This window comes from Gallus gallus, chromosome 5 (assembly GCF_016699485.2).
Source record: "Gallus gallus isolate bGalGal1 chromosome 5, bGalGal1.mat.broiler.GRCg7b, whole genome shotgun sequence".
Lineage (NCBI taxonomy): Eukaryota > Metazoa > Chordata > Aves > Galliformes > Phasianidae > Gallus > Gallus gallus.
In genome coordinates, this window is record NC_052536.1 from 1302844 (window position 1) to 1328416 (window position 25573).

Sequence of the window (25573 nt, forward strand, 5' to 3'; positions counted from 1 at the left end):
ATACCTCCAATGGTAGAGCAACACCCTTCTACAGAAATTGCTGGAGAGCTATTCTAGGGCATCTAAATAGACAGTGGAAGACTATTTAAAGCAGTTCCCAAAATACAATGCTACGTGCATACAAAAAGAAGCCACATCTGTCCACTGCATTATTGTGCTCTGAATTACGTTGTTCTTTTTCTAGCACAGCTCATTTTGAGAGCATTGCATATTTCATAATTTAACCAAATGTTTTTCTATTGCTCAACCTATACCAATTGCATTTGCTTATGTTTCCACACTCAGTTTGGGAAAAGAAAGAAAACAAAAAACTCTGATGAAAATGCATGCGATCAAGTTTCTCAGGATCAATAAGAAGTGTTCTGTAATGATTCACTGTACATTGATTTTCAAGACTCTTAAAATGATGCATTTACTTTAACTGCAAACCAGGGCTCATACTAGAGCATACCTCAATTATGCGATTTGAAGAGATTAAGAAAAAAACAAAAACATTTTCCAGTGAGACTTAACAAGAAGTGCTAAAAGTTACCTAAATTAAATGAAAACAAAGGATAGAAACATTATTCATAGAATGATAGAATGGTTTGGGTTGGAAAGGGACCTCAGAGATCATCCAATTCCAACCCCCCTGCTATAGGCAGGGACACTTCCCTCTAGACTGGGTTGCTCAAAGCCCCATCCAGCCTGGCCTTGAATACCTCCAGAGAGGGAGCATCCACAGCCTCTCTGACCTTGTGAAATCCATAAAAAGTAATGGCCATAAGATGAAGACAATACATCACCACCTCCTTGCCTTATAGCAATTATACATATGCTTGTATGAAACATATGAGAATGGAAAACACTGAAAATTACTGTGGACAGCTGTTAGGTAGTCTGCTTAGGAAACATAAGCACTAGGAAGATAGCATACATCATAAAGTTTTGGGTTCTAACAGAGCTAAGCATCGACAGTCCAAGTTGAAATTTAAATCACTAACGACTGTCATGCAAGAATCTAAATAGCATACTTCACAAGTGTATGTTTACATAATCTTGATATAAATTATAGAATATTTCATGCCACATAACACATTCAATGAGATATAGTTGTGTGCCTGTGTATGTGTGCACACTCAAGTGTGAAAGAGAACACAAGACTGATATTAAATGCTATCAGTCGAACTACTAATTATTATATTTCCTCTAAACAGGGCATGATAATGATATTTCTATGATTCTTATACTCCCTAACTAGCAAGATATAAAGAAAACACAGTGAAAGCTGATACAGTAGTATGTAAGAAGGGGAGCATGCTAAGGGGGACATAGCCTGGAATGATTACATTTTGCATATTGTTTATATATTGGCTATAGAAACATGCACTGACATCTTGTGTTGGATGCTATGTGTACCATGTTTATAGCCACAGCCACTTAAGAAGATGCTGAAAAAGTGCCATTCTTATGGCAAAAACCATCAGAGCATCACAGTTTTGGTAGAGGCAGCAATGAGTTTGTTCTTTTTTGTGTGCGTTTTTTCCTACATTTTCTTCTAGCAGACACAGTTGTTGATGAACAAACTGTTATTACACTTGCCGCCGTCTTCAGATCAGAAGGTCACTGCAAATTTTTTGAAGCATGGATTTTGCTTTTTTGACAAAACCAATCAGCATTTTCTTAAAGCTCTTACTACCACAGAATATAGAATATAAGTATATATGTATACCAAATCCAGTAATAATACAGTAACATTCAATTCTGGGTACATTCTGACAAGCTAAATTTGCTCTACAAGATCATTTGGGCTTCCACATTGCTTTTGCTTACACATTTCTGCAGTGTGCCTCCTTATGAATAAAGGCTTGACTAAGCAGAAAAAGCTTTTTAAAGTGCATCTTGACACTGGTGATAATAGAACTAAACCATATTCATGTGAAATCTATTAATGCCTGGCTAGTGGATAGTCAGGCACATTCTGTATACCACATATTTTAGGTGCTGATGACTTGTGCAGTTAGAAGAAAGATTCTAAATAAAGAAGACTTTTATAATTTTCTTTAGATAACAGAACTGAAGACTGCAGCTAAATGCATGAGGAAATACACAATTAAAAAAAACTAGGAGATTTGAGAACAGATGGTATTCCAGCATTATTTGAAATGGTACTGCATCCCAGGAACACAAAAAACCCAGCTGTTCAACTTTGAGGGTCAGTGACCACTGTAAAATAGTCCAAATGAATCCCAGCTACAAAAACACCTGCATCCAGTTATTTTTATGCAAATTCAATGAAAAATGCTACTTTTAGCATTGAGAGTCTACATAATCCCTCATTTGAGGTTAGCCCCTTGGTTGTTTGCTCTTCAGTAAAGGAAAAGATCACCCTGAAAATAATGCTTACTATTTATTTCCATGGAAACTACAACAGATACAAACAGCACAGTAACACTATTTGATTGAACAAATTCTCAGCTACAAAACACTATTTTTCCACAGTCTCTGTTGTTAGCTATGTATTTTTTTTGCCAGCGATGAACTAGAGCCTGAATGCCATGCTTGTAAAAATCTGCACCAGTGAAGGAGACTCTCAGTTTCACAGCTGCTATGGTAGTGTCACTGCTATGAAAATGTTGTCCACGGAGCCCATCTTTCATCAGTTTGAACATACTGAAGTCAGAAGATGCCAAATCTGGACTACATAGTAGGTGTGGTAGGACAGTCCAGCCAAGGCTGGCAACGGGCTCCACAGTCTTCAAATGAGCATGGGATGGAAATGCCAAAACAACAGCTTCGTGTGATTATCTGTTGGGTTTTGTGTGTAAGCAAGGAGGTGTTCTGACAGCTGCCTACAGCTTCTATCTCGTTTTAATCAATTGGCTGATAAGTACAGAGGAGAAAAATATCTTTTGAAAAACATATTTTTCATGAGTGTGTACCAGCAGCCAAATGTTTGTGACTTAATTAAAAAAAAAAAAAAGTTATACTTTGTATAATCCAGTCAGAAAATTAATGCAGTTCCACTAGATCTCCTCTTCTCCATTAGCAGACCTGGCTTTAGTTAATCCTGTTTTTTATAGGTGAGAGAAGCGCTCTCCTGCTATGCAATTTGCTTTCTTTCAAATCAGCATGGGTGATACTACCAACATTCCCTCAAGGCTACTTCTGTCTGTAAAGATACAGTGGGCGTTCTGAGGACAGCTGACTGGAAGATGTTGGTTACACATTATGAATTTGCTTCTGCAAAATCCTAGGCACCATTGGAGCCATTTCAGAGTAAGCTGAGCCTGCTCAGCATCTTGCCAGAAAATGGCGCCATTCCTATTAGAGATCCTTTCATCTGTTGCGTTTGTTTTTGTTTTTTAAATCCTATGATCCTTCTGTGTGGACATTTCCCCTATATTAACCTCCTGTCCTGTCACAGATTTTAGGGAATATGCTTCTGTAGAACTATAGAATTTCAGTCCTGAGTTCAGATCTCATGGCACTACAATTCAGTCATGCTTACAGTTTTATCATTTTACCTCCACAGAAGGCCTTTCCATAAATTTTTTAGAAGTCAATCCTAAAGCTTTTATTTACATCACATAGATGTGTGTATCTCACTATATACACTTAAAAGTATAAAACTATCATTGCTGAACTGCTTCCAAGGCACTTTATTGCACCCAGTACACAAAACTGACATTATCAACTAAAAGGTAAAGTAGAACAATCTCCAAAATGGCCAAGAAAAGAATTACATTATCTGAAGGCTCTAAACAGTTGACCTAAAAATATGAATGGATTTGTCATATAGCACATCAAGATTATCTTGAATTAATTGTACTGTTGAAGGACTTTCTAATAGACTTCTGGCATTCATATCATTAATAATTTCTGTTTCATTAGTAACATTTTATTGTTTTGTTTCTCTAAGTCCAGCAAAAGAACCAGGGACAACTTGAGAAATGATGGCTATGTACATAGCAAAGACATATCTGTTTTCTTTATCCCATAGCTGCCTAAAGGATTACTTCTGTGGCACACTGTCACTTTTACAGGCCTGGTATGAAGTACTTTGATTCTTTTTCTAATAATTTTATAGGCAGGATTATCTCTACTACATTTTGTTGCCTTGTACTATCTAAAAAAAATTTTCCACTTATTCAATTTCTCTCCCAAATAACCTATGACCACAAACCCATGACAAGTTTGATGTTGACAATGGGATAGAGCTTTTCCATGGTACACACATCGATCAAGGATGTTTTCTATATAGGTACATAAGAATCCACTGTAAATAAACATAGAAAAATAAACTGTTGACTGTCAGTGCTTAATGAAAGGCAGTTTTTCAGCAAAGAGAAAAGAAAGAAAACATTATAGATAAATGTGCATATTAGTAAACTCATCTCTGAATAAATATATGAATAAATGTATGGATAGGCAACAGCAGATATAGTTGTGTTAAACTTGTTTTTGATTACCCAAGAAAGGTAGAGGTCACAGTTGGGTAATAAAGACAGAATTGCTTACCCCTTTCCAAGGATCAGGGCGCACCAAAGGAGGCAATCTCCAAATAGAGATTCTTCAGTTTTAGGTGAGTAGGCAATTTCTTAAATTGCTCAAAGCTAAACTGAATTTGAACACTTTAGGCCTCTTCTGTATTTCTTATGCTTGGTGGTTCAATGCAATAGCTCTAATCAAATTACTAGAAAATTCTATTTTTATTAATAGCCAAAATACTCAGTTCTCGAGAACCAACTGATGATGCATCTTTCTGATATTTTCCAAATCACATATTTCCTCAAATAAAGGAAAAAGAACACTTAACTATCTCTAATGTTTCCCATCTGGTTTCATAAATACATTTAAAGTGAAGCTCTGTAACAATAGATTAATAATAGATGTTGTACACAGGATACCCACATTAATGATTATTGTCTACATCTTGAATGTATCCTTGGGTAGAGAAATTCCCTTGTGAGTCATTTCACAATTACGTTCAAGCTGGTAAGCTTCTTAAAGTGATTAATTAGACCCTCTGCACATTTCAAATCTTTTTACATGTAATATTGTTAGAAAATGCATTAATACTAATAATTCTTGAAGTAGATTTCCTTAAGTGGAATCGCAAAGGCAAGTAAATTCAGTTTCTTCCTAATTGCTCTCATTTAACAAAATGAAGTCTTACAATGGCCAACCTTCTTACATATCCATATATTTTTGATGGAACCTATCACAAACACCAGTAGAGTCACAAGGCAATGTATTACTCCCTTTCTGTTAAATGCAACTTGAACTGAAATTATAAATGCTATATTTTCTTCCAGTCATCTCCACTGTCACTAGGAGAGAATAACAATTAAAAATACATTGAGAAAAGATCATGGCTTGATATGAGAGATGAGAAGCAGAGAACAGTAACACCTGGAATGCAACCAAGGGATCTCCTTTTCTGAAAGGGAAAAGGAGAAACAGGCTTGTCTAGAAACCTGTTAAACCTTACATCTGGCCTAAGGTGCTGGGGTCTGGTTCAGCTACTTGTACCCTGTAACAAGATGGGGAGAGGTCAGAAAGCTTATCTATAAAATGTGGATAATTAAAAAGATCATGTCACTAAAGCTTGAATGATATTGTTTCTAATGACATTATTAAATGAGAATGATGATGTTTTGGGACATGGACTAAATAAGAGTTCCCAGCTGCTATTATTTTTTCCCCTCCAGTTTCCCTTGACTGTACTTAGTTAAAAAAAACCCTCTAAAACTAATTTAGAGTCAAGATAATGTGCTAATAATGAAGACTTCTTTAAAGTAAGGAGTAAAATCAAAGAGCTTCAGCTTTCAATTTAATGATCTCTGGTGTTAAATGTTTTCCAGCATGTAATAAAAGTTTATTAAAAATCAGTCACTGAAGAGCTCTAGAAAAAGGTCTGAGCAAATAACAAAATCATATTCAATCTGAGGCAAATTCAGGAAATAAAAGATATGAGGAGGGGTTGGCATGCTCTTATGAACCATCATTAAAGAAAAAATAATACAAGACTACAGTTGGCATCCAGTTGATCATAAAGATAATGAAAGTCTATTAGCCTAAAGAGAGCCATAAAAAGCAGAACAGGAAAGACTTTCACGAAGGAATAGGTCATGCTACTCATGCTCTTTTAATTACACTCCCTTTCATTTTTTTCAAGACAAATTTCTTCCTACATTGGGTTTGCAGATACACAGTACTTGGGATTTCTATGGCAGGTACCTTCAGAGGACACAGGTGTTACTCACTGCTTTGAAATTAAAATCTAAAACAATGGAAGGTGTCATTTTCTGACACTATTTTCTTCTCATAGTGTATACGTGTTAGGAAAGTGTTATATTATGTCATTACTGCATATTATAAACATGGCTTCCTCTGCATTTATTAATTGCTTATTTTAATTACTGTTTCCCATTCTCAGTGCCAAATGCAACCAACAGTAGGCCACCAAAACTGCACATGCCAGTGATACCTCATCAACTGTCAGAAGCAAAGGTGAAGAAAACACGTCTGTGGGAAAGCCACAAAGGAGGTCTTCATAAGGCCTCAATGGAGCACAGTCCTGTTCACTGTCCTTGATGTTCTTTCCTTGTACTCATGAACAGCCACTCTTATCACCTTTTCAGGTCTATATCATATGTAGGTCATACATTGTATGATATTTTCAAAACAAAACCCTTTGATAAAGGTATTTCATATAACACTGGGCACGGATCAGAATGTTCACTTTGTAGGAAAAGAAATATAATGAGATTTATAACTTTAAAAGTTTAAGGAAGGAATAGAGGATTCAGAAGGGATCATTCAGCTATAAAGAATGAGAGAATAATGCTTAGAAGTATTACATTAGGGGGAAAGGTGTTTGTTTAGCAACGAAGAGGGTGAAAATGAAAGAAAGCAAAGTAAAAGGGAAAAACCTGACCGTGAATTACTGCAGTCCAAACATCCAGATAGGTGCAGAGAGAGATTTCGATAACAGCAAGGAAGTATTCAGCAAAATCCATACAAAATTGGAAAAGAACAGTCACAACAATTTTGCGTTACAGAGCTTCGGTTTTCCAAGTCCATGAAAGACAGATTCTATTACTGAAAAGTATATACAGCTTGTGAATTTTGAATATCCAATCTAACATTTTTTAAACTAACGTCTTTTAAAATTCAGCCTCGTACCTTTCAGTTTTCAAACTAAGTCCTTCTACCTGTTATTTGGTCCCTAGAGCGAGGTTAATATTGACTAAACTGGGAGTGCTTCCAGACACAATGTCATAATGATCCTTGGGGTGCCTTCCAAACCAAGCCGTTCTATGATTCTATGAATGTCAGTTTGAAACTTATTGCCTGGAGAAAAATAACTGCCAAGTTATGTTTTCAGCGTGTTTTAACAACAGAGGTCACCCTGAGTAAAAATAATCAGATGCATTAGAGAATCTTTTAGAGTCTTAATCTTTCTTACAACAATGAAAATACATTCATAGCTGTATTTTTGTTGTTTCATAGGTTCTTGAGCAATGAATAAGCAAGTTTTTGTCAAGGGTCAGAACCTTCATTTATACTGGAATATTATGATAAATGACCTGATTGGTAATAGCTCTAATTTTAGAAAACAGACTATTTTCTTGCGTAATTTGTTCTGATTTAGTTTCTTTTTCTACCTACAGAGGGTGAAAGATGAGATAATATATTGCCACATTCAGCTGGCTAATTTTTCATGAATCTGAAGCTATTACATCAGTTTTCTAGGCTATACTATATAATAATTCAAAATATGACTAAAAAATTATCTGTGCTGTCTTCAAAAACATGGGCTGGGCCCAATTTACACATTTCAAACATATCTTTATTCTTTCAAAATATTTATGCATTTGAAGAAAACTACAGGTGTAATCATAAATTCTTTCTACATTTCTAGTCAATTATCATTATACAGTATTATCAGTAATATGATATTAAATTTTCTATAACTAGTATTCAGTACAAATATTTAACTAATTTCATAGATAATCATCCTATCAATCGTTTCTGCTTTTGTAGAATGAAATGAATAAGGATTACTAGGATAACTACTTACTAGGCCTAGAGCCTAGTAAGTATTCTGATTTCAGAAATAGATCATTTCTAGATTAAAAAATGTCAAGAACAAATACAAAAACTCAACAACTACATAAAAAGAAAAAAGAAAAAAAAAAAACCAACAACCAAAAACCAGCCACCAACACAAGCAAGAAAACAAACAACTACCAAAAGAAATCCCCCACAAAAGAAAATCTAAAACCCAGATAAAATTTGTGAAGAAGTACAGACAATAACATCATCTTCTGCTTTCAGTAATCTTGCTCGGTATTTGCAGTAGATGCTCAGTATCTATGCTCTCAAACTAATGGCAAGCCTTTGTTTAACCTGAATACTAAAGCATACCAACACAATAAATCAGGTTCTTGAGTTACTATACGGCCATTCCAAAATGCTTTTCAGAGCGACCACATTTGCAGACCTGTACCTTCTCTGAAGAGTTTCACAAGCTCTCATTCCTCTGCACCCTACAAGAACACTTCTGTGGGCTTAATGCTGATATAAAGTTCCCTGATCTCATTTTGATGGGGAACGATAATTTCTAGATGAAAGGAGGATGGGCCGCCACACTTCCAACTTTTCTGGATTTTTTTTTTACATTCATCAGTGTATGCTGCCACCCATAATATTCACAGCAGTAGAAGCAGAGGCAACAGCTCTTTCCGCATTTATTACCAGGAAAACGTAACTTCTTGTAGATTTTTAAATCTTTTCAAAATATATTCAGGATTGCAACACTGGAATGGTAGTTCCCCTACATTTCTACAGAAGGGTAGTTCTCATTCTTATTCAGCCTGTTTCCTCTATCAAGACTTGACTTGGACACACGTGGTGTTTGTTGGTGGTCTTCCCTTCCAGCCATGTGCAGTAGGGGGCTGGGGTGGGGGTGTTATTTGCTTCTTCACAGTTTGAAATTCTTGGCTATTTCTACTCTTAGAACTCTGTTGTTCACAAAACACACAAAAACCACAGGGCATTTATGAAAGAATTCATTTGGGGAATTTGTGAAACAGTGTTAGACAAAAACACCCTAGAGCAAACTAGTTGCCATTCTTCTGCTACTCTTTTAATTGCACTCCCCATTATTTGTGTATTCAACCTTGCTACAGCAAATAGAAGCTGTTTTTCTGCTTCATTTCCATTAATATTCCAAATGACTAAAGCTCATTTTTTCTTTGCATTTAGGGCACAGGTATCTTTACACTGCACAGCCAAAGAGCCAAAGATATTCAAATGATAGCTATCATTATTAAATATTTATTAATTTAAGTGTAATGCTAGCTTTTTCTAGAAAGGAAAATTAGAACACATCAAGTAAGAAAGCATTCCAACTAGTGAATCCATATGCTTGAAAACACATCCATAACATCAGAGTTGTTTCATGTGCCAAGTTATAGTTAGTGTAGAAAAGGCTTCAATAGGATGTCAATACCAGTACTCTGATTCACAGATGATTCCAACCCAGGTTCCCCATGGCAGGTAGCCTAGTCGATTTTCATCCATTAACATTCACTAATGATACTCTACCTAGATGTACCTAAATGGCTGTAAAGCTTTGAGTCCTTAGGCAGTCATCTAGAGATTAGAAATTTTCCTTTCAAAGATTTCTAGCCCTCTTCCTTCTCCCCAGTGTATCCCAGGAATGACACAAGACAGTTGTTGCAGCTGCTGCATTTGGCAACTCCAAACTCACTTGGGAGCATTTTCCATTTCCAGGAGATAGAATGGTTACCTGCTGGGACATTACAGTGAGAAAAGAAACTATGGAATACAAAGAATTGTCAACAATCTAGAAAGTTCAAGACCTCATAGTTCAGGATTAATGACCACCTTAGTTGTGTGATGTTTTGAGATGTTAGTGTCACTGAACTCGCATGCAAACAGCCTTTGGGAAGTGCTTTCACCAGTAAAATCTGTGTTGTGATGGCTACAAGATGGGTAAAAATGGGTTTTGTCTGAAATATTAGTGCCTACTCCTTCTATTTTTGTAAATTGCACATGTTAAGGTGTAGCAAAATGCACTATTAATCAGTCCAAGGGAACTCCACCTCTGATTTTAGCAATTGACATACATTTATGCACTGATTTTTCAATCTCTACACAATTTTATTTTTTTTTATCTTACAGTCTCTTGAAAGAAATACCACTTCAGCAAATCAAATTTTTATAATGAACCTTCACAAGAAATTTGGAAATTTATTTTCCTAATTATCCTTTCTGCATCATGTTCTTGTCTTAAATTCTTCTCTAACTAGCACTTGTACTGTGGTTTCCAGCTCTGATTACAAAGATACAATCTTCTTCTTGCCAATGTTTTAGCAAGAAGTGCTCCAATCTCATAGATGACTGCATATCCAAGTGATGCAGATGTCACACACTTCCATGGATTTAAAATAAATGTGACTATTTTAGGATAAACTTCTTATGTGGGATGAGAATATCTTTGAAGGTATTTACCAGACAACTGATCATTTCTTTCCTGAGGGTTCAACTGCTGCTTAGCAGACATTACAAGATGCTCATATGAAGTTCTCATTTTCACATAGGAAAAGTAATCAAGAATGATTACATTCACTAGAATACAAGCCTGATATATTAAAATATTTATGCAAATCTAATCGAGAAAGAACACTGTCTTGTAGTTAGAATAATGTCTGTAGTGAGATTGACTTAGTCTGCAAGATTAAAAAAAAAAAAAAAAGCCAAGGAAAAGATACATGAGAATGGATATTATTCCTTAAAAAAAATAAGAAAAAAAAGCCTTCCATAATAAGGCTTAAACGTAGAGATTCTGGACTGGCTATGCTGACTTGACAACCTATTTTACAGTAGCAGATTTCAGTGGTTTTATAATCACAGATAATGCACAGATTTATAATAATGAGGTGTCAATGTGGGGAAGAGCAGGACTCAGACCCATCATTTTTGCAGACGTTTTCATGGCATATGCCATGTGCAGAGAAATGTGAGCAATGTCTATTAAAGAGGGAGCATAAGTTATTCAAGCACTCTTGGGATACAGAGGACTCAGACTGCAGAATAGAAATATTGCTGTATTTCATAAACTGGAACATTAAACACAAAATCAATTTGATTATGGAAGAAGAATGAAGATTATTTTGTGTTTCAATCAAATGTCATAAATTCAGTTCCAAACTCTATGCTGTATTCCTTTGCTCTGCCAGGGAAAACATGCTCCTGAAATCTCAGTCTGCGTATCCTTGAGTCCACCTTTCTTCAGAATGGAGAACCAGTTGTCTAAATCTAAATGAGGGCTAATATCCTCATGCGCTGTTACTAATTAATGAGCTGGTTTCTTTCTGGAGGTAATGGTTTAGGAAGTGAAGGCTTCTTACTATGAAACAGTTAAGGAACCTACATTCATTATGGTAAGAGAAGCAACATGAGATCCAGCTTTATAGTCATAATCTGCTTTCTGACATTACATTTCATTTTTAATTACATAGAGAAAGATTACTGATTTTTGGCTTCAATATCTGTAGTGCATGGTGCATATCAACAGCTGCTATAAAAAATTACAAACTGACTGTGAGTTGGTAATTTCTTTCTATATTTCATGAAAGAGTTTTGGAATTTAAGGGGAACGTGAAACAATCCCTCCACCATCCTGCTGTAAAATTTCCTTCCTTAGGCTCAGTCTAAATGTATTGAATCACATGAATAGATGAGTAAAATGCAACCCCGGAGATGGAAATTATCTGAATATCCATCAATCACTGTATATCTCAACTGTGCTATAATGCTTTAACTTATAGAATCAAAATGCTTTAGAAACCAATTATTTAACCATATTTTCTCCTAAGCTGTCATTCCTATTTCCTGGACGTATTGTGCAAATCAAATATTCCCTGGCCTATTATTGCAGCCCCTTTGGCAAATTCTGTTTGAGTGTCCCAACCTGCTTTACTCTTCTACGTTGGCCTTTGTCATGGCTTTTTTTGTGAAAAGCAAAAAGTGCTTCACTGTTCAGTGCTGTAGTACCACAAACACATTATCAGTGCCTGGCAGGTAAATAATCCCATGGATTTCCATTCTTGTGTGTTTTAGATGTAAATCCATCTTCCTTGTAGATTTGTTATGCAGACGCAGCTCATTTAGCAAGCAATAGATGGAATTTTGCTTCTCAGAAAATAAAAGTACTCGTTTCCCAACTCTGTAGAAATTTACTGATACCAGAAACTGGCTTAGAATTTATCTTTAAAATTCACTCTAATCCTGCAATGAATTTTAAGTCCTCCTTAGTTCCAGTTTGATGCTCTTACAGGACAAACTCTCAAAGATGCTTGAAAAAAAAAAAAAATTGAGGGAGAAACAATACCTTGGGGTTTATCACTGGAAATTGAACTTTCGAGCCCTTTGTAGCTGAGGATGTCAGCTTCTCTGCTGGTTTTGGAGGGATTCGATGGATAGTGGGAGGCTGATTGTGCAGAACAGAGGACAGGCAAAGCTGCACAGTGTCCTTCAGAGCTTTCAGCTGCGACTCCTGGGGAAAACAAGGAAATATCACTTCTCTGAGATGTGTTATTATGAATGGAACTGCTTGCTTTATCTTTTTGTATTAAAGCTAACATTTACAAACAACAGCTGATTTTTCTTTCTGTAACTATTAGCAGAATTATGTGGTTTTTATATCAAGTTACTGTGCGTTAGACACCAAAATACCTAAAAAGTCCTTGCATTCTTCCCTTTCATCCATGCATTTTATCTATATTGGTTATTGCAAATACTGATTGAATTCTATTTTATCGGTACAGGAACAAATATACCACCTACCAAATCTCATCATGTCTTTATTTTTACATATACTATTTACTAGAGAGAGTAGATACTTGCAAGTACTGCAAAGACAGAATTTGCATGGAATTTTGCCTATAATGTTCAGGTTAATTAGTATTTTTCTCCATTATAAAGACTGACTTTAATCCCACAGAAGGATGACTGCTCTCATGTATATACATGTGCCTATTATACTGTTTCGCTGTGTAGTAACTCACAGGCCTTTCCACTTGTTAAGATTGTGACTGTCCACATCCATTACTGCACTCTAAGCCAATCTACACCTTTTAATTGGTGAATAAGCTGCTCTTCTCATAATTACATGATAGTGTTTGTAGCTTGAGCCAGAATACTGCTGTTTTACTCATAAATACAGATGTATTAATGAAAGCAGCAGTCTGACACTGAACAAAGTTGAGGCAGTAATAGCAGTGAGATAACTACTCACTGAGGAGGACCCATTTTAAAATCTTTGTTCAATCACTGCAAGCCATTTAGAGAATCAAATATAAATCAAACTTATTGCATTCATTATACTTGTCTCAGGGGGAGCTAAACAGCATTTGGCCTTAAAAAATCTTGCTTTTGTTCTTTGTCTCAAAAAGTCTTCCTGTAAACACATAATGCAACCAGGCATTTTGGCCTTTGAAGATTTTTTTGAGGGACTGTGAGGTATGTCATGACTAAAGCTGATGGGAAATGCAAGTATATGTAAAATACTGCATGCTACATTTGTCAATTATTATGTACACAATGTAAAAATATTTCACAAATATGAATCGTGAGCAATGAGATATGGTATACAACATCATTTTAGTTTATTTGATGAATGAGTATTTTTAGATCCTGGCAAATATCCTGTGTCTTATATCAGACAAACCCCCATTAAATTCAAATAGGGAATGTATCCTATAACTGAGAGGCTCTGAGAAAAAATAAAATAAAAAAATTCAGCAAACATTTAGTAGGCAATACTTCCCTACTTTTGCAGGGAAACTTTTGTAAAAAGGGCTCTTCTTGAATCTGGGGGATAAGTAGCCTCTTGACCCCAGGAAGAATTTAAGGTAGGGATGTTGGTCCTCAGAAATTTATCTCCAGATAATTTTCACCAGATAATTACTTATCCTTTCCCCCTTCTCTCCTGTCCTTCAATGTTTGCTTCGCCTTGCTATGGCCAGTCATAAATACTGTAAAGATGATATGCATGTATTTGTATTTTCCTCTTTCTACTCTTGAGACAGGGTTGAACTCAATATAGAATGGGACTGCAGCAAAGCAAAAAACATCAGGCTTCCCAGGATCCCATCATGGGAGTTACAGAAATGTTGCAGTGCGAATACACTAATGTGAACCATTAAATCTACTGTCTGCACAAACAATACTTAAAGCAAATATTAAAAACAGAAGTTTGATACCCTCCCAAAAGTACAATACAATTTTACGCCAACTTCTAGTCACATTTTGAGACTCAGCAACTCAATTAATCTTTTCCAGTACAGCTCATGTTCTAAAAACACACTGCTCCCCACATCAACCCCATCCCTACTGCATGTGCTAACTACGTCAGCATAGTTAAGGCCACATCTTTACTGCACTCATCTCCAACTATTTTTAGTTCATAGAGAAAAACTCTTGACCAGGGCAGAAAAGGTATTTGCAAACTTAAATGATATTACTACTCTGTAGTGAGAATAAGCATGGGTTCTATATGTCTCATAGAGCATTTTCACATCTCCGCAAGTATGAGCTTTGTACTTTTCTTTCTCTATTTCCACAGCTCTTTCTCATCATAGAATCATAAAGCTTGGAAAAGACCACTAAGATCATTGAGTTCAGCCTTCAATCCATCACCACCATGCCCCCTAAACCAAATTAACTATTGATGCCATCCAAGGACTTTCTCAATGGTAATTTACCAGAGGATGATTCCAGTCCTCTGGAAAAGCTAAAGAATGATAATCTAGTCATAAATTAAAATTCCATAATGTTTACTAGGAAAGAAACATAGGGTCAGAGAAGTCAACTGAGTGTGCTGCAAATCCCCATTTAATTTGCAGACTGGTTTCCTTAACAGCATTCTCATTAGAAGTTCCTGATGTCAAATGCTCTTTGCTTTCTCCTTCACAGCCATCTGCATTATAATGAAAGGGTACATTTAGAAGAATTTTATGCCAAGTATTCTCCCTTTGTCATTGCCATAGACAGCAACTGGCACTAGTGAGAGAGCATGCCTGTGAACATGTATGCATGTGCAGAGTCAACACAATTTCCCAATTAATATGAGGAGCAGGTCAGTTGAGTGTACTTGCAAGAAACATCTACTATATCACCAGCAGTGCACGCAGGTTTGGATAATACTGTTTATGCTGAAGAAATTTTGGAGGTAAATCCTCAGCCAAAAGGGGAATTTCAGTTACTGTGATACTGATAAGCAGAAAAATACTTTAGTGCAAAGGTAATACTTCTTTAGAAGCCTCTTAGACCTTTTCAACCTGATTTTTCTCTTCTTAAAAACTCTGCATCTTTATTTAACATCATGCAACATAATTATTTCCACTGACTTCAGCAGAGTTACTCCTAAGTATGTGCCATTAAATACATACTAAACTTCTGCAACATTTTCACTTGTTTTTGTCAAGTTATGTAGAAACATTCACAGCTGATAAACACGCTTACATCACGTTACACTTCTTACCTTGTCAAGGGCTGCCTTTTCCAATTCATCTTTTGCAGCTGCTAGTTTCTGCTCCAGGTCTGTTAGCCGTTGTGCCTGTGGGAATAAAGAAGAAAAAGCCAACGCAATCTACACCGTAATTTTTCATCCCATAATTTTTCACGCAGCACCTGAGAGAGAGGAAAAAATGTAAACTTTGTGGGTAATATATATGAGTTGATTCAGACATGCTTGCCAAAAGACAAAAGGACTCTATTTCCCCCAAAGAAAATGTGTATTTTTATGTGTGAACTTGGGTCTGCACCCTTTGTATGAATGCAAGTTTACTTATTAATCTCTGTGCCAGAAGCAAAAGTAATTCCACGCTATATTTACAACTGTGCCACAGTATTATTCTGAAAAAATAATATTCAACTATTTTGTTCATTTATCTCACTACTGTTTCTAATTCAGCACATGATTTTGTAGTTTTAAACAAGATATTAAAATCAGTGTAGGCATAGAACAGAGAAATCACCCTCGAACATTCACAGACATTGAGCCCCTTATGAGATGCCACTGTCTGCTGGTACACAAAAGGTTAGCTCCAAATTTGTTGCTCCATCTTCTTCCCTTGAGATACAAAAGGAACACTCACAGGAACAGTGAGTTATGCAGCTATATAGTGAAAAAGGATTTAGGGAGCTCTGGATTCAAAGTTAGCATCGGGCACCCAAGTCTGCCCAAGTCTCTTCCCATCGGCATCAATTATCAAATCTTATTACTTTTGGTGATACCATAGTATCTGAATGGATGGTCTTTATCTGTATCTTTCACATATATTTGTTTTATTTTACAGATTACTGAGTCGAAAGGCTATTGATTCAATGGAAATGAAGTGACAATAAAATTCTGGCACTAAAAATGTTTCTTTTCTGGAATGCTCACTTAAAATTAGTGATGTCTATTTACATCTTAATCCCCAAACTGCAGGATGATCAATTTTTCCGTGATTCTTTTTTTTTTTTTTTTTTTTTTTTGCCTGTGAAGTCTGAATTCTTATTGCAGTGATTTCAGTGCTATTTTAAGTAAAAATATTTTGAAGGAGCCTGTTCAATTAATGTGGCTTAGGCCCTTCATAAAGAACAAGTCCAAAATACAAGGCCAGTTTTCATAAAGAGGTAAAAACTTTTGCAAAGCTTGGTCTGGGAAAACTTAAAAATATCTTTTCTCTTGGGCATTCTTGTAGAATATTCAATGGCTCCATCAGGTCTTACCGATAGAACTGAGATAAATTGATTCTTCATCCCCTGAAAGAATGCGATGAGCAATTACTGCCTGTGAAGTGTACTTTTCCAGATCAAAGGAATGTATTTACCCACCGTGAATTACATTACACATAATGCCCATACTTAAATTCTTCCAGGCATAATAAATATTTAAAAATAAAGAAGAAAAAGGAAAGGATGAATATGATTTCAAGGAGAGAGAAAACCAAAGTGATATCAAATATATTTCTAGCAAATAATTGAGACCAGGGTGTGAGTTTCTACAAATACCAAAGCGATGTAAAGACAATGCCTGTGTGTGTTTAGTGTGATAATTTTGGATGTTCAAGAATTTACAATTATCATACCTATACAACAAGTTTCAGATGAGGTGAAGGACAAGACAGCATGGTTACAAATAATGCACATCCATTAGAAATAGATGTAATATTTTCAACTCCATTTTATTTATAAGCCTCAAGGAAATGCTTGAAAAATAAAATACTTAGTGTTCAAATTTTTATTTTATAATTTATTGTATTGTCTAAATGGGACAACTTTTTAATTGGAAATCACTTAACTGGAAAATGGAACAACTGCTTAATTGAATAAATTATCCAGTAAACAGAAATTTCTATGCTTATTCTGTAAGCATTACTAGTATCCTAGAAATGCACAGATTTGGGTTTCTGAATTGCACTGTTTATTGTACAATTGTACTGTTCTCAGCTCATAAATGTAACTGAGAATAGCACTTTTTGGTAGCTACACCTTTTAATTACATGTGAACCTTACATGTGACATTTAGCAACACTGAATTGTATTTCAAGCACTTTTAAACAAGAATAAAAATCAGTTACAAATAAAATTTCGATAAAATCCCACAGACTGTACATTTTCTTGATGCTCATTGCTGCCACAATACTATAATCTCTCATTCTGAAAAGGAAATAAGTCCTTTGTCAGTTTAATTAGTGGAAATTTCACTTTACCTTCCCCAACCTCCATGCTTTTCCTTGACATAAATCCAATTACAGTAAAAGCAAAATGGAACTTTGCTGCAGTGTTACTGAAGTACTTGAGATTTAATTACAGGAAAATAATTATTTCCCTGCAGAAACAAACTCAGAAAACATAAACACATAGAAAAGACATCACTAAGGATGTTTACGCATGGAATTCTTTTTAATTAATTTATTTTTTTTAAACCTCTCTTTTTCCTGACATATATACTTACATGAGGTGGCATCTTCTCTCCCACCAATCCTACTATTTTCTCTGATCCTTGGGCAGTTTGGACTTATTCAATGCTTTACCTGACAATATGTTTAAATTTTTAAACTCTACTGGGCACATACAAAAGCTTTATTACACTATTTAGAAAACGTCAGCATCCCTATGCATTTCAGTTTGATATTGATAGAAAAACTCTGCTCATTTTGGTGAAAGCTGAACCAGGACTGTAAATTAATTGAGTAACTGAATGCTATTCAATGCCTGTTAAATCTAAAGCTGCAACTGCTAGAATTAGTTAAATTCAACTCTCTTTCATGCTGGCTATTGAGTAGCCTTGTCACTCATAGGAACTCAATTAGCTGCATAAGTTTGCATTAAAACCGAATGTAAATCCACATTCTTAAGGCTACATCCTAAGGGCCATACAGAAACTTTCCTAATAGAAATTATCAATTCATTAGAAAATTTATAACAGTTTTTTATGTGTATAACCACACTGTGGTTATACACATAAAAATCCTATCAACAATGAGCTAATTCACCTGACTTACTAATTACTGAGATAATATTCACATTTCATGAATTTGTGTTTTCCCAAACTGCACAAAACTATTAAGAAACAGAACAGTAGAAGATTTGGTTGAATAAAGACACTATGATGCTACTTCATCTGGAGGTGTTCAAGGCCAGGTTGGATGGGGCCTTGAGCAGCCTGGTCCAGTATTAGATATGGAGATTGCCAGCCCTGCCTGCAGCTTGTTGGAGCTTGGAGTTGGAGCTTGATGATCCTTCAGGTTCATTCCAACCCAAGCCATTCTGTGATTTTATGATAATCTAACATCCTTACCAGGAAATATATAAAGGGATACCACTCCATTTTCTTACATGTCATATATTGTTCATATATCCTTCAGCGAACAATCAACAGAAGCATTATAACTAAAGTATAATAAGCTTCATCATTTGGAAAAAAAAAAAAAAATGTCTAGCAGCTCCAAAGACTGAAATACAGTATGCAGCATGAGCAACAGAGATCCTGAACCACATAGATTGAATTCAGCACCTTTCAGCTCTCCATGTTATCCTATAGAACCCTTCACAGCCCAACCCATCAGCCATCTTAACTGGCAAAACAGAAAAACAACCTGGTCACAAAGTTTATACTCAATCCTACTATATCCAAACAGCAAGAGCTGAATTCTATAATTTCCAGAAATCAATATATAAATAGACCAGGCTTCATGTGATAACAGCTTCAGACATAAAATCTACAATATACTTACTCAGCCATCAATGCAATTGCTTTGAGGATTATACTTACAATTTTCTTCCTGCCATTATAATTACTTCTGGCAAATAGGGATAGTCCTTGAAAACAATCCACCTATTTTCTAGTAAATCATGAAAACAGTAACTACAAATTATCACAGTTCAACAAGAAAATTTAGCTCTCCCCAGCAACGCGATCCCAGTTGTCATACATCACCAGACACAACGACTTCTGTGGAATAGCATTAATTACTCATTAAGCCATTAAACATTTAACTTCACTGATTGTGTAATTACCTTGTATTGCACATGCTTTGAAAGTAGAACGTCATCAATCTTACTGTCTGGCCTTCCATAAACTGATGTACACAAACGGAACCAGAGCATGAAATGCAAACCACTCCATATTTCCAGGCTTACAGAGAACCTGGTCTGCATGTACAACCACCAAATCACTCATCTTACTCAAAAATCTTTAGCAATAGTAACACAAAGGCAATCATTCCTGAGCTAAAGATGAAGAAGAGCATCGTGCAACACTCATAGTCATGATTCCTTCTCCTGCTCTCAAAGATCTTCACTACAAGAGCACAAAACATAGTTCAAAATAATGACTCAAAATACTATCACTCTGGTCATGTCTCAAGGTCAGGGGTAGATTTCACAGGATCTCTTTGACACCCTATTATTTAAGCCTTTCTCTCCAAATTTTGGTCTCTCCTAAAAATTTTTAGGCATTGTTTTAGCTAGAAGATTCTTTTTCCATCTAATACCATTCCATGTAATTACAGACTGATAAAAACTTTTCACTTTGTGATTTCTCCTTAGTTCTATTTGTGCATCATTTCTTTTACTGCTTTATGCAGCGGTACCAGGCTTTAGGGCCCTAATTCTTCACATGCTCAGCAAAGAATAGATGAAGAATCTGAAGACTGAAAAAGAAAAGATGCAATGGTCATGTTCAGAAAGAGAAAAAGAAGAAAGAGATCATGACTTACAGATCCATTATCGTAACATTTATTTTTGGAAAAATACTGGGAAGAGTAATCAAGCCACCTCTCTAGAGGACAGTTTTGTTTGCTGTACATCATTCATGAACAGAACAGTGAACTAAACATTTACTCATCAAATGCTCTGGTGACATCAAACCTCTTTGTGTCACAGATGATGGTTTTTTCCCTATATTTATCTTGACAAACTGGAGAAAATAGGATGACATTCCCTAAAGACGAGAGCAAGATATTAAATACAGACAGCAATAATCACTGAAACAAACACAGAATATAAAACAGCAGGGACGAATGACTCAAGATGACATCACCACAGAACGTGTCATGTTCTTGTAAAGCAGAGAACACCATGGGTACAGAGTACAAAAATGATTTTACCCTGCTCAGTGTGGGTGAAATAACCAGTTAGACTTCTGTGGCCACTTCAGGGCACTGCAAATGGGCACAGACCAAAGGAAACATGTTCAGATGAGAATAATGCGCAGCATTAATGGTGTGAGAACTAATATTGAGAAGCAGAACTAGAGGAAAAAAAAAACATAAACAAACCCAATCCCTACATATATTATTTTAATATGCAGGATAATAACTACAAAATATAGCTATGAAGGGAAAAGAAAGTAAAATTACTTTCTAAGTCTTTGTGAAATGGTATGGTAACATGTTGATTTCCATTTCAGTAAGGCAGATTCAAGAGAGATATAAGATGACATTCCTTATTTTTAAGGCTAATAGACCAAAGCAGGAGAAATACACAGGTTGAACAGCTGTAGGCTTCCTAAAACTAATTGCATAAACATTGTGAAATAATGACATGCACTTAATGTTATTCAAAAAGTTCTCAAAGGTTTAAAAGTAGAGAAGTAATATTTTTTTTTCAAGCCCACGTAACAATGTCATTTATATTTAAATGTTTAACATAAAAACTCTCTGCTAAATTTGGACTTCGGCGTCTGTCCCCCTACCTCTTTTTCTTTAATCATTTCACCTCCTCCTCTGTTGGAAATGCACAGTCACATAGAGAAATAAGTAATCTGCAACTCTAGGAAATAGGTTTACTGTGGCATGTAATGACATACTGCTAATATGGAGGAAAACACATATTGTGGAATCACTTTTTCTTTACAAAGAGGAATGATATAAACATTTAGCTCATCCAGTCAGTATGAGGCAAAAGCTATTTCACCATTTCATTTTTCTTCAAGTCTATGAACATTCGAAGAACAGAGTTTTGAATGATTTCTGTACACCCAAATAATGAAATGATTGGCGTAGCATGATGTCTTTCAAAGAATTTCGAAAACCATTTTGACTCTAAATAGCAGACTTTAGTTAAGTCTTAAACATTTTCCTCACCCCTTCCATATAAAGTCAGTTCAGGTGTTTCCTAAATACTTTTCTTGAAACAAGTGCTTGATATAAAGGAATAATATTACTTTTAACCTGCCTTCTCTTTTTCATGCAGATCTCTGCAACTATTTTTTAGACAAGCCCAACTTTGAGAATATCACAGAATCATGGAATCCTTAAGAGTTGGAAGGGACCTCTGAAGGCCATGTAGTCCAAATGACATAGTTCTTTCTAGTATGTCAGAGTAATTGAGTTCTCAAGTACCTGAAAACACTATTTAAAAGCACAGAAAACAGAAGCAAAATTTACATCTTGCTTTTTGCTTGCGATATCACAGTTTACAGAACTACGTGGGCCCAAGAGTGCTGCCACAGTAACAAACAGACCTTTGTGATGAGCAGCAGAGGTCAACTACAACTAGGGTTAGGACAGCTACACAGTAATGAACCATGTGTGTGTAATCAGTGGAGTAGATGGGGTTTGCTCCTCAGAAGAAGGTGAATAATTATAACCTATCTTGCTCATGTAAGACATGTACAGACGTTTACCTGACAAAGTAGTTGATGATGTGCTGGTTAGGGCATTATATTTAGATTGTCCTCATAAATGAGTGGTTAACTATATATTAGAGGATGACTACTTATCCCCATCATTAATGTAGTAAATGAAGGCAGTACTCAGCAGCCAAGATCTGCCTGTAAAGTATAAAATGCATCACAGAATCTATGGAATTGGGCAATATATTTTGGTTTCCAGCAAAGAACTAGAATGTAGCTTTATCTCAGCACGCAAACAGATATTCATATACAGAAGTAGTGTAAAATAGTTTATTTCAAAATCTACTGCATACAAATTTAGGCTTTGAAGCTTCTCTTCTTCAACCCAAAAAGCAATTTAATAAAAAACACTTTCCCAATTAGAGTGGTTTGCAAATGAAAAAAAAACCCAACACAACAGAAAATAGCATTTCTGAAATTACATTATGGTATTATTCTCGTCTTTGGTGTTTTCAGCTCTTCTCAGTATAAAGAGAAGTAAATGATTCCTTAAAAATATAGCAATAAATGCAGTTATCATACTCACAGATGACTTCAACATGACAGCAACTCTAATCCCTTAGCTAAACTACGTTGAAAAAAAACTCACCTTGAAAATCAAATCTTTTTTGCCATAACGAAGTTCTTTCAGCTGGGCTTGGATCTTTTTTGACTGAAAGTGAAGATAATATGATCAGTGGGTTTTGGTTTTTTTCAAATATTTATTTTTAAGATGGCAAGTTCTGAGAACATGAAAGCGTGACTGGAGGCATCACATTCAAAACAATCTTCAGAGCAGAATGAAACTGTTTGCATGCAGTTTGGGAAAGAGGAACGAAGCATGAGCTTCCTGGTAGGCAATTCTATCCATGAAAGATGTTTGATCTCATTATAAAAAGAATATTGATTTCACATAGTTATTATGCTTGAAGTATTGAACCTATTTAAAGAGCAGCAAATACACTGCATTTCTCTGGCCTACACCACCTAACCCTGGCAAAACAACAACAAAGAAAAAATAGATGGTCCTGTAGTAGCATTTTTGCTTATTCTAATGGCACTAACCCACTTTAAATCCATAAATTTGTCAGGATGATTCATCAAGTCTAAAATTTTTAAGGTTTAAAATACATTCGCAATCTGTTGCCTTGAATACTGGTGAGCTAAGGTTTGGTTTCCTGAAATGCTCTGACAGCAATGGTTGTCGTGCAACATTAAATTTCATTTAATTTTAGACTTCACCTTTAGGTTTAAATATGTGCCGTAAATAGTAAATCATCAGTGAAAATATCTTCAAGTTAATTACCTAACATTCCAGATGTTAACGCAACTAGGAAAAATGAATTTGAATAAAAACAGTAAATAGCAAGCTGTGTTGAACATTGCCACTTCTTTTAGCAGTAAATAAGGGGGGGAATTTATACTTGTACGCAAATACTCCAGCACGTATGAAAACAACAGTGATGACAGAGGAAGGTAACAGATTCTGAAAAGCTAGCACAAAAATATCCACCGTTACTGACTTTGAGGATTTGTCTGAAGCAATTCAGCTAGGCTAATTAGCCAATACAACTGGAAATCAGTGCTTAGACCTCATATGTTTGGCTGTCTAGGTATAAAATTAGAGTCTTTGAAGATGTGGCCCACCTTAACAATGATAATTTTAGTAAAGAAGTTTTATACTTCTGTTCAATTCTGGCAACATGAAATGGCCCTCACAGAACTTATTTCTGCAGATGAAACCCATGACTGAAGTCATGTAAAAAGGTAAGATTCATATGTAGAAATAACCACTGTCACAAAAAGGTAAATAGCTGAAGGGCCTGCTCCCACGAATACAGTTACTTGGGTGTTTAGGTGGCTGGTAAAATACGTTTTTTGTATCATCAGCTATCTTTGCTTTTCTATAGAGGACATTTTCTATAGAGCATTTCTATAGAGGACATATTTTCTAAGATGACACTTCCCTTGAAATAATGAAACATTATAAGGATCAATAATAATAAATCTTCTGTGTTTCTATGACTTATTTCGAAAAGGCATTAAATGACTCTTGTCTTATTCTAGGCACAAAGACCAGGGAAATAGAATCAGCTTAACATACATTATAGAGCAAAACGTATACATGAAGAGCTTTATGTATGTGAAATAACCATTCCCAAACTTTACTAATAAAGTCTAAAACTTGAGTTTGCAGCTTGCTAACAAATTTGAGTTGCCTATAGTGAAGTCACAAAAATGAGTTTGGAGGAATGCTTTATAAGCATCATGGTAGTGATGGGTTGATGGTTGCACTTGATGATTTTAGAGACTCAAAACTCTTTTCCAACCTTAATGATTCTATGATCATGCATGTATAATATATAATCTACACCAGAATCTCTGTGCAAAAGACTGATATAAGATTCTTTTGGGTATGCTAACTTTGAAATGGAGAGAAACCTTCCTTACCTCTTCTGCGTGAATACCACAAAGCTTGTTTCCTGACAGCAGCTTGTTTTTGAGGCTTTTGTTCTGAGGAAAGAAGTTTTATTACAGAGACTTAGTGACATTTTAAGGGATCATTGGAACACTTTATCTATGTTATCATACTAGTTTTATATTACACATGGGTAACACCTTCAAGTCACTGGAAAAGACACAAATAAAATAATATGGTAGCTGCATCATGGTGTAATATCCTCTCTTACAAAATTCTGAAAGCCTACAACTTTCCATTGAAACAGGCTTTTGCAGGAAGTGGAAAGCACATAGAAAACTTCCAAACCACACCAGCAATAGCAAACAATTTAGACTGGATGTACTAAGCTAAAAAGGTAAGGAGAAAAAAAAACCGTTAATCCTCACCTGTTGTCAAGGGCATAGCTCAATATCATTTTCAGGAAATCATTGTAACAATTGAGTATGAAGGTCAAGGATGTCAACACTCAGCCAAGGTGATGAAATGCATGGGAATTTGCCATTAAAATTCACAACTTAAAACTGCATGTCATCAAAAACTTTTAAAGGCCAGCTAGCTGTATTTTGACCTCTCGGGGTTCTTTTTCATGTAGAAGTTTCTAGTATTTTTCTTCTCATTTTCAGGAGAAAAAAAAAATACATAATCCTTGATAGCATGAATTTTTTTTATAGCCCGGTTGTTATTTCTGCCATCTACACTCATCCCAAAATTAACAGACAAGGGTAAGATTTCTCTGTGGTGTAATTTTCTGTCTTCACAAACTGTTCAGAAATGTAAATATTTGGCAGGAAAACTTTCCAGTGCTGAACTTAAAAAACAAGTTAAAAAAAATGACTACAAATAACAACTTCAACTGTAAGTAGACGTAGAGAAACGTATATCATCAGATTTCAGAAATATATATATTTATTAATAAACAGCAT

The 25573-nt window shown here is 35.4% G+C and overlaps 1 protein-coding gene across 2 annotated transcripts in view; it reads right to left on the reverse strand.

The window, feature by feature from the left end:
• Positions 1-25573, reverse strand: part of LUZP2 (leucine zipper protein 2) — a 167491-nt gene that overhangs the window by 14313 nt on the left and 127605 nt on the right. For both annotated transcript variants that reach the window (NM_001199521.2, XM_015286211.4), the window contains 4 exons: positions 24641-24703; positions 22800-22862; positions 15563-15637; positions 12410-12574 (listed from right to left, as the gene is read on the reverse strand). In NM_001199521.2, the coding sequence (NP_001186450.1) occupies positions 12410-12574; positions 15563-15637; positions 22800-22862; positions 24641-24703 (366 nt within the window). The remainder of the gene's footprint in view (positions 1-12409; positions 12575-15562; positions 15638-22799; positions 22863-24640; positions 24704-25573) is intronic.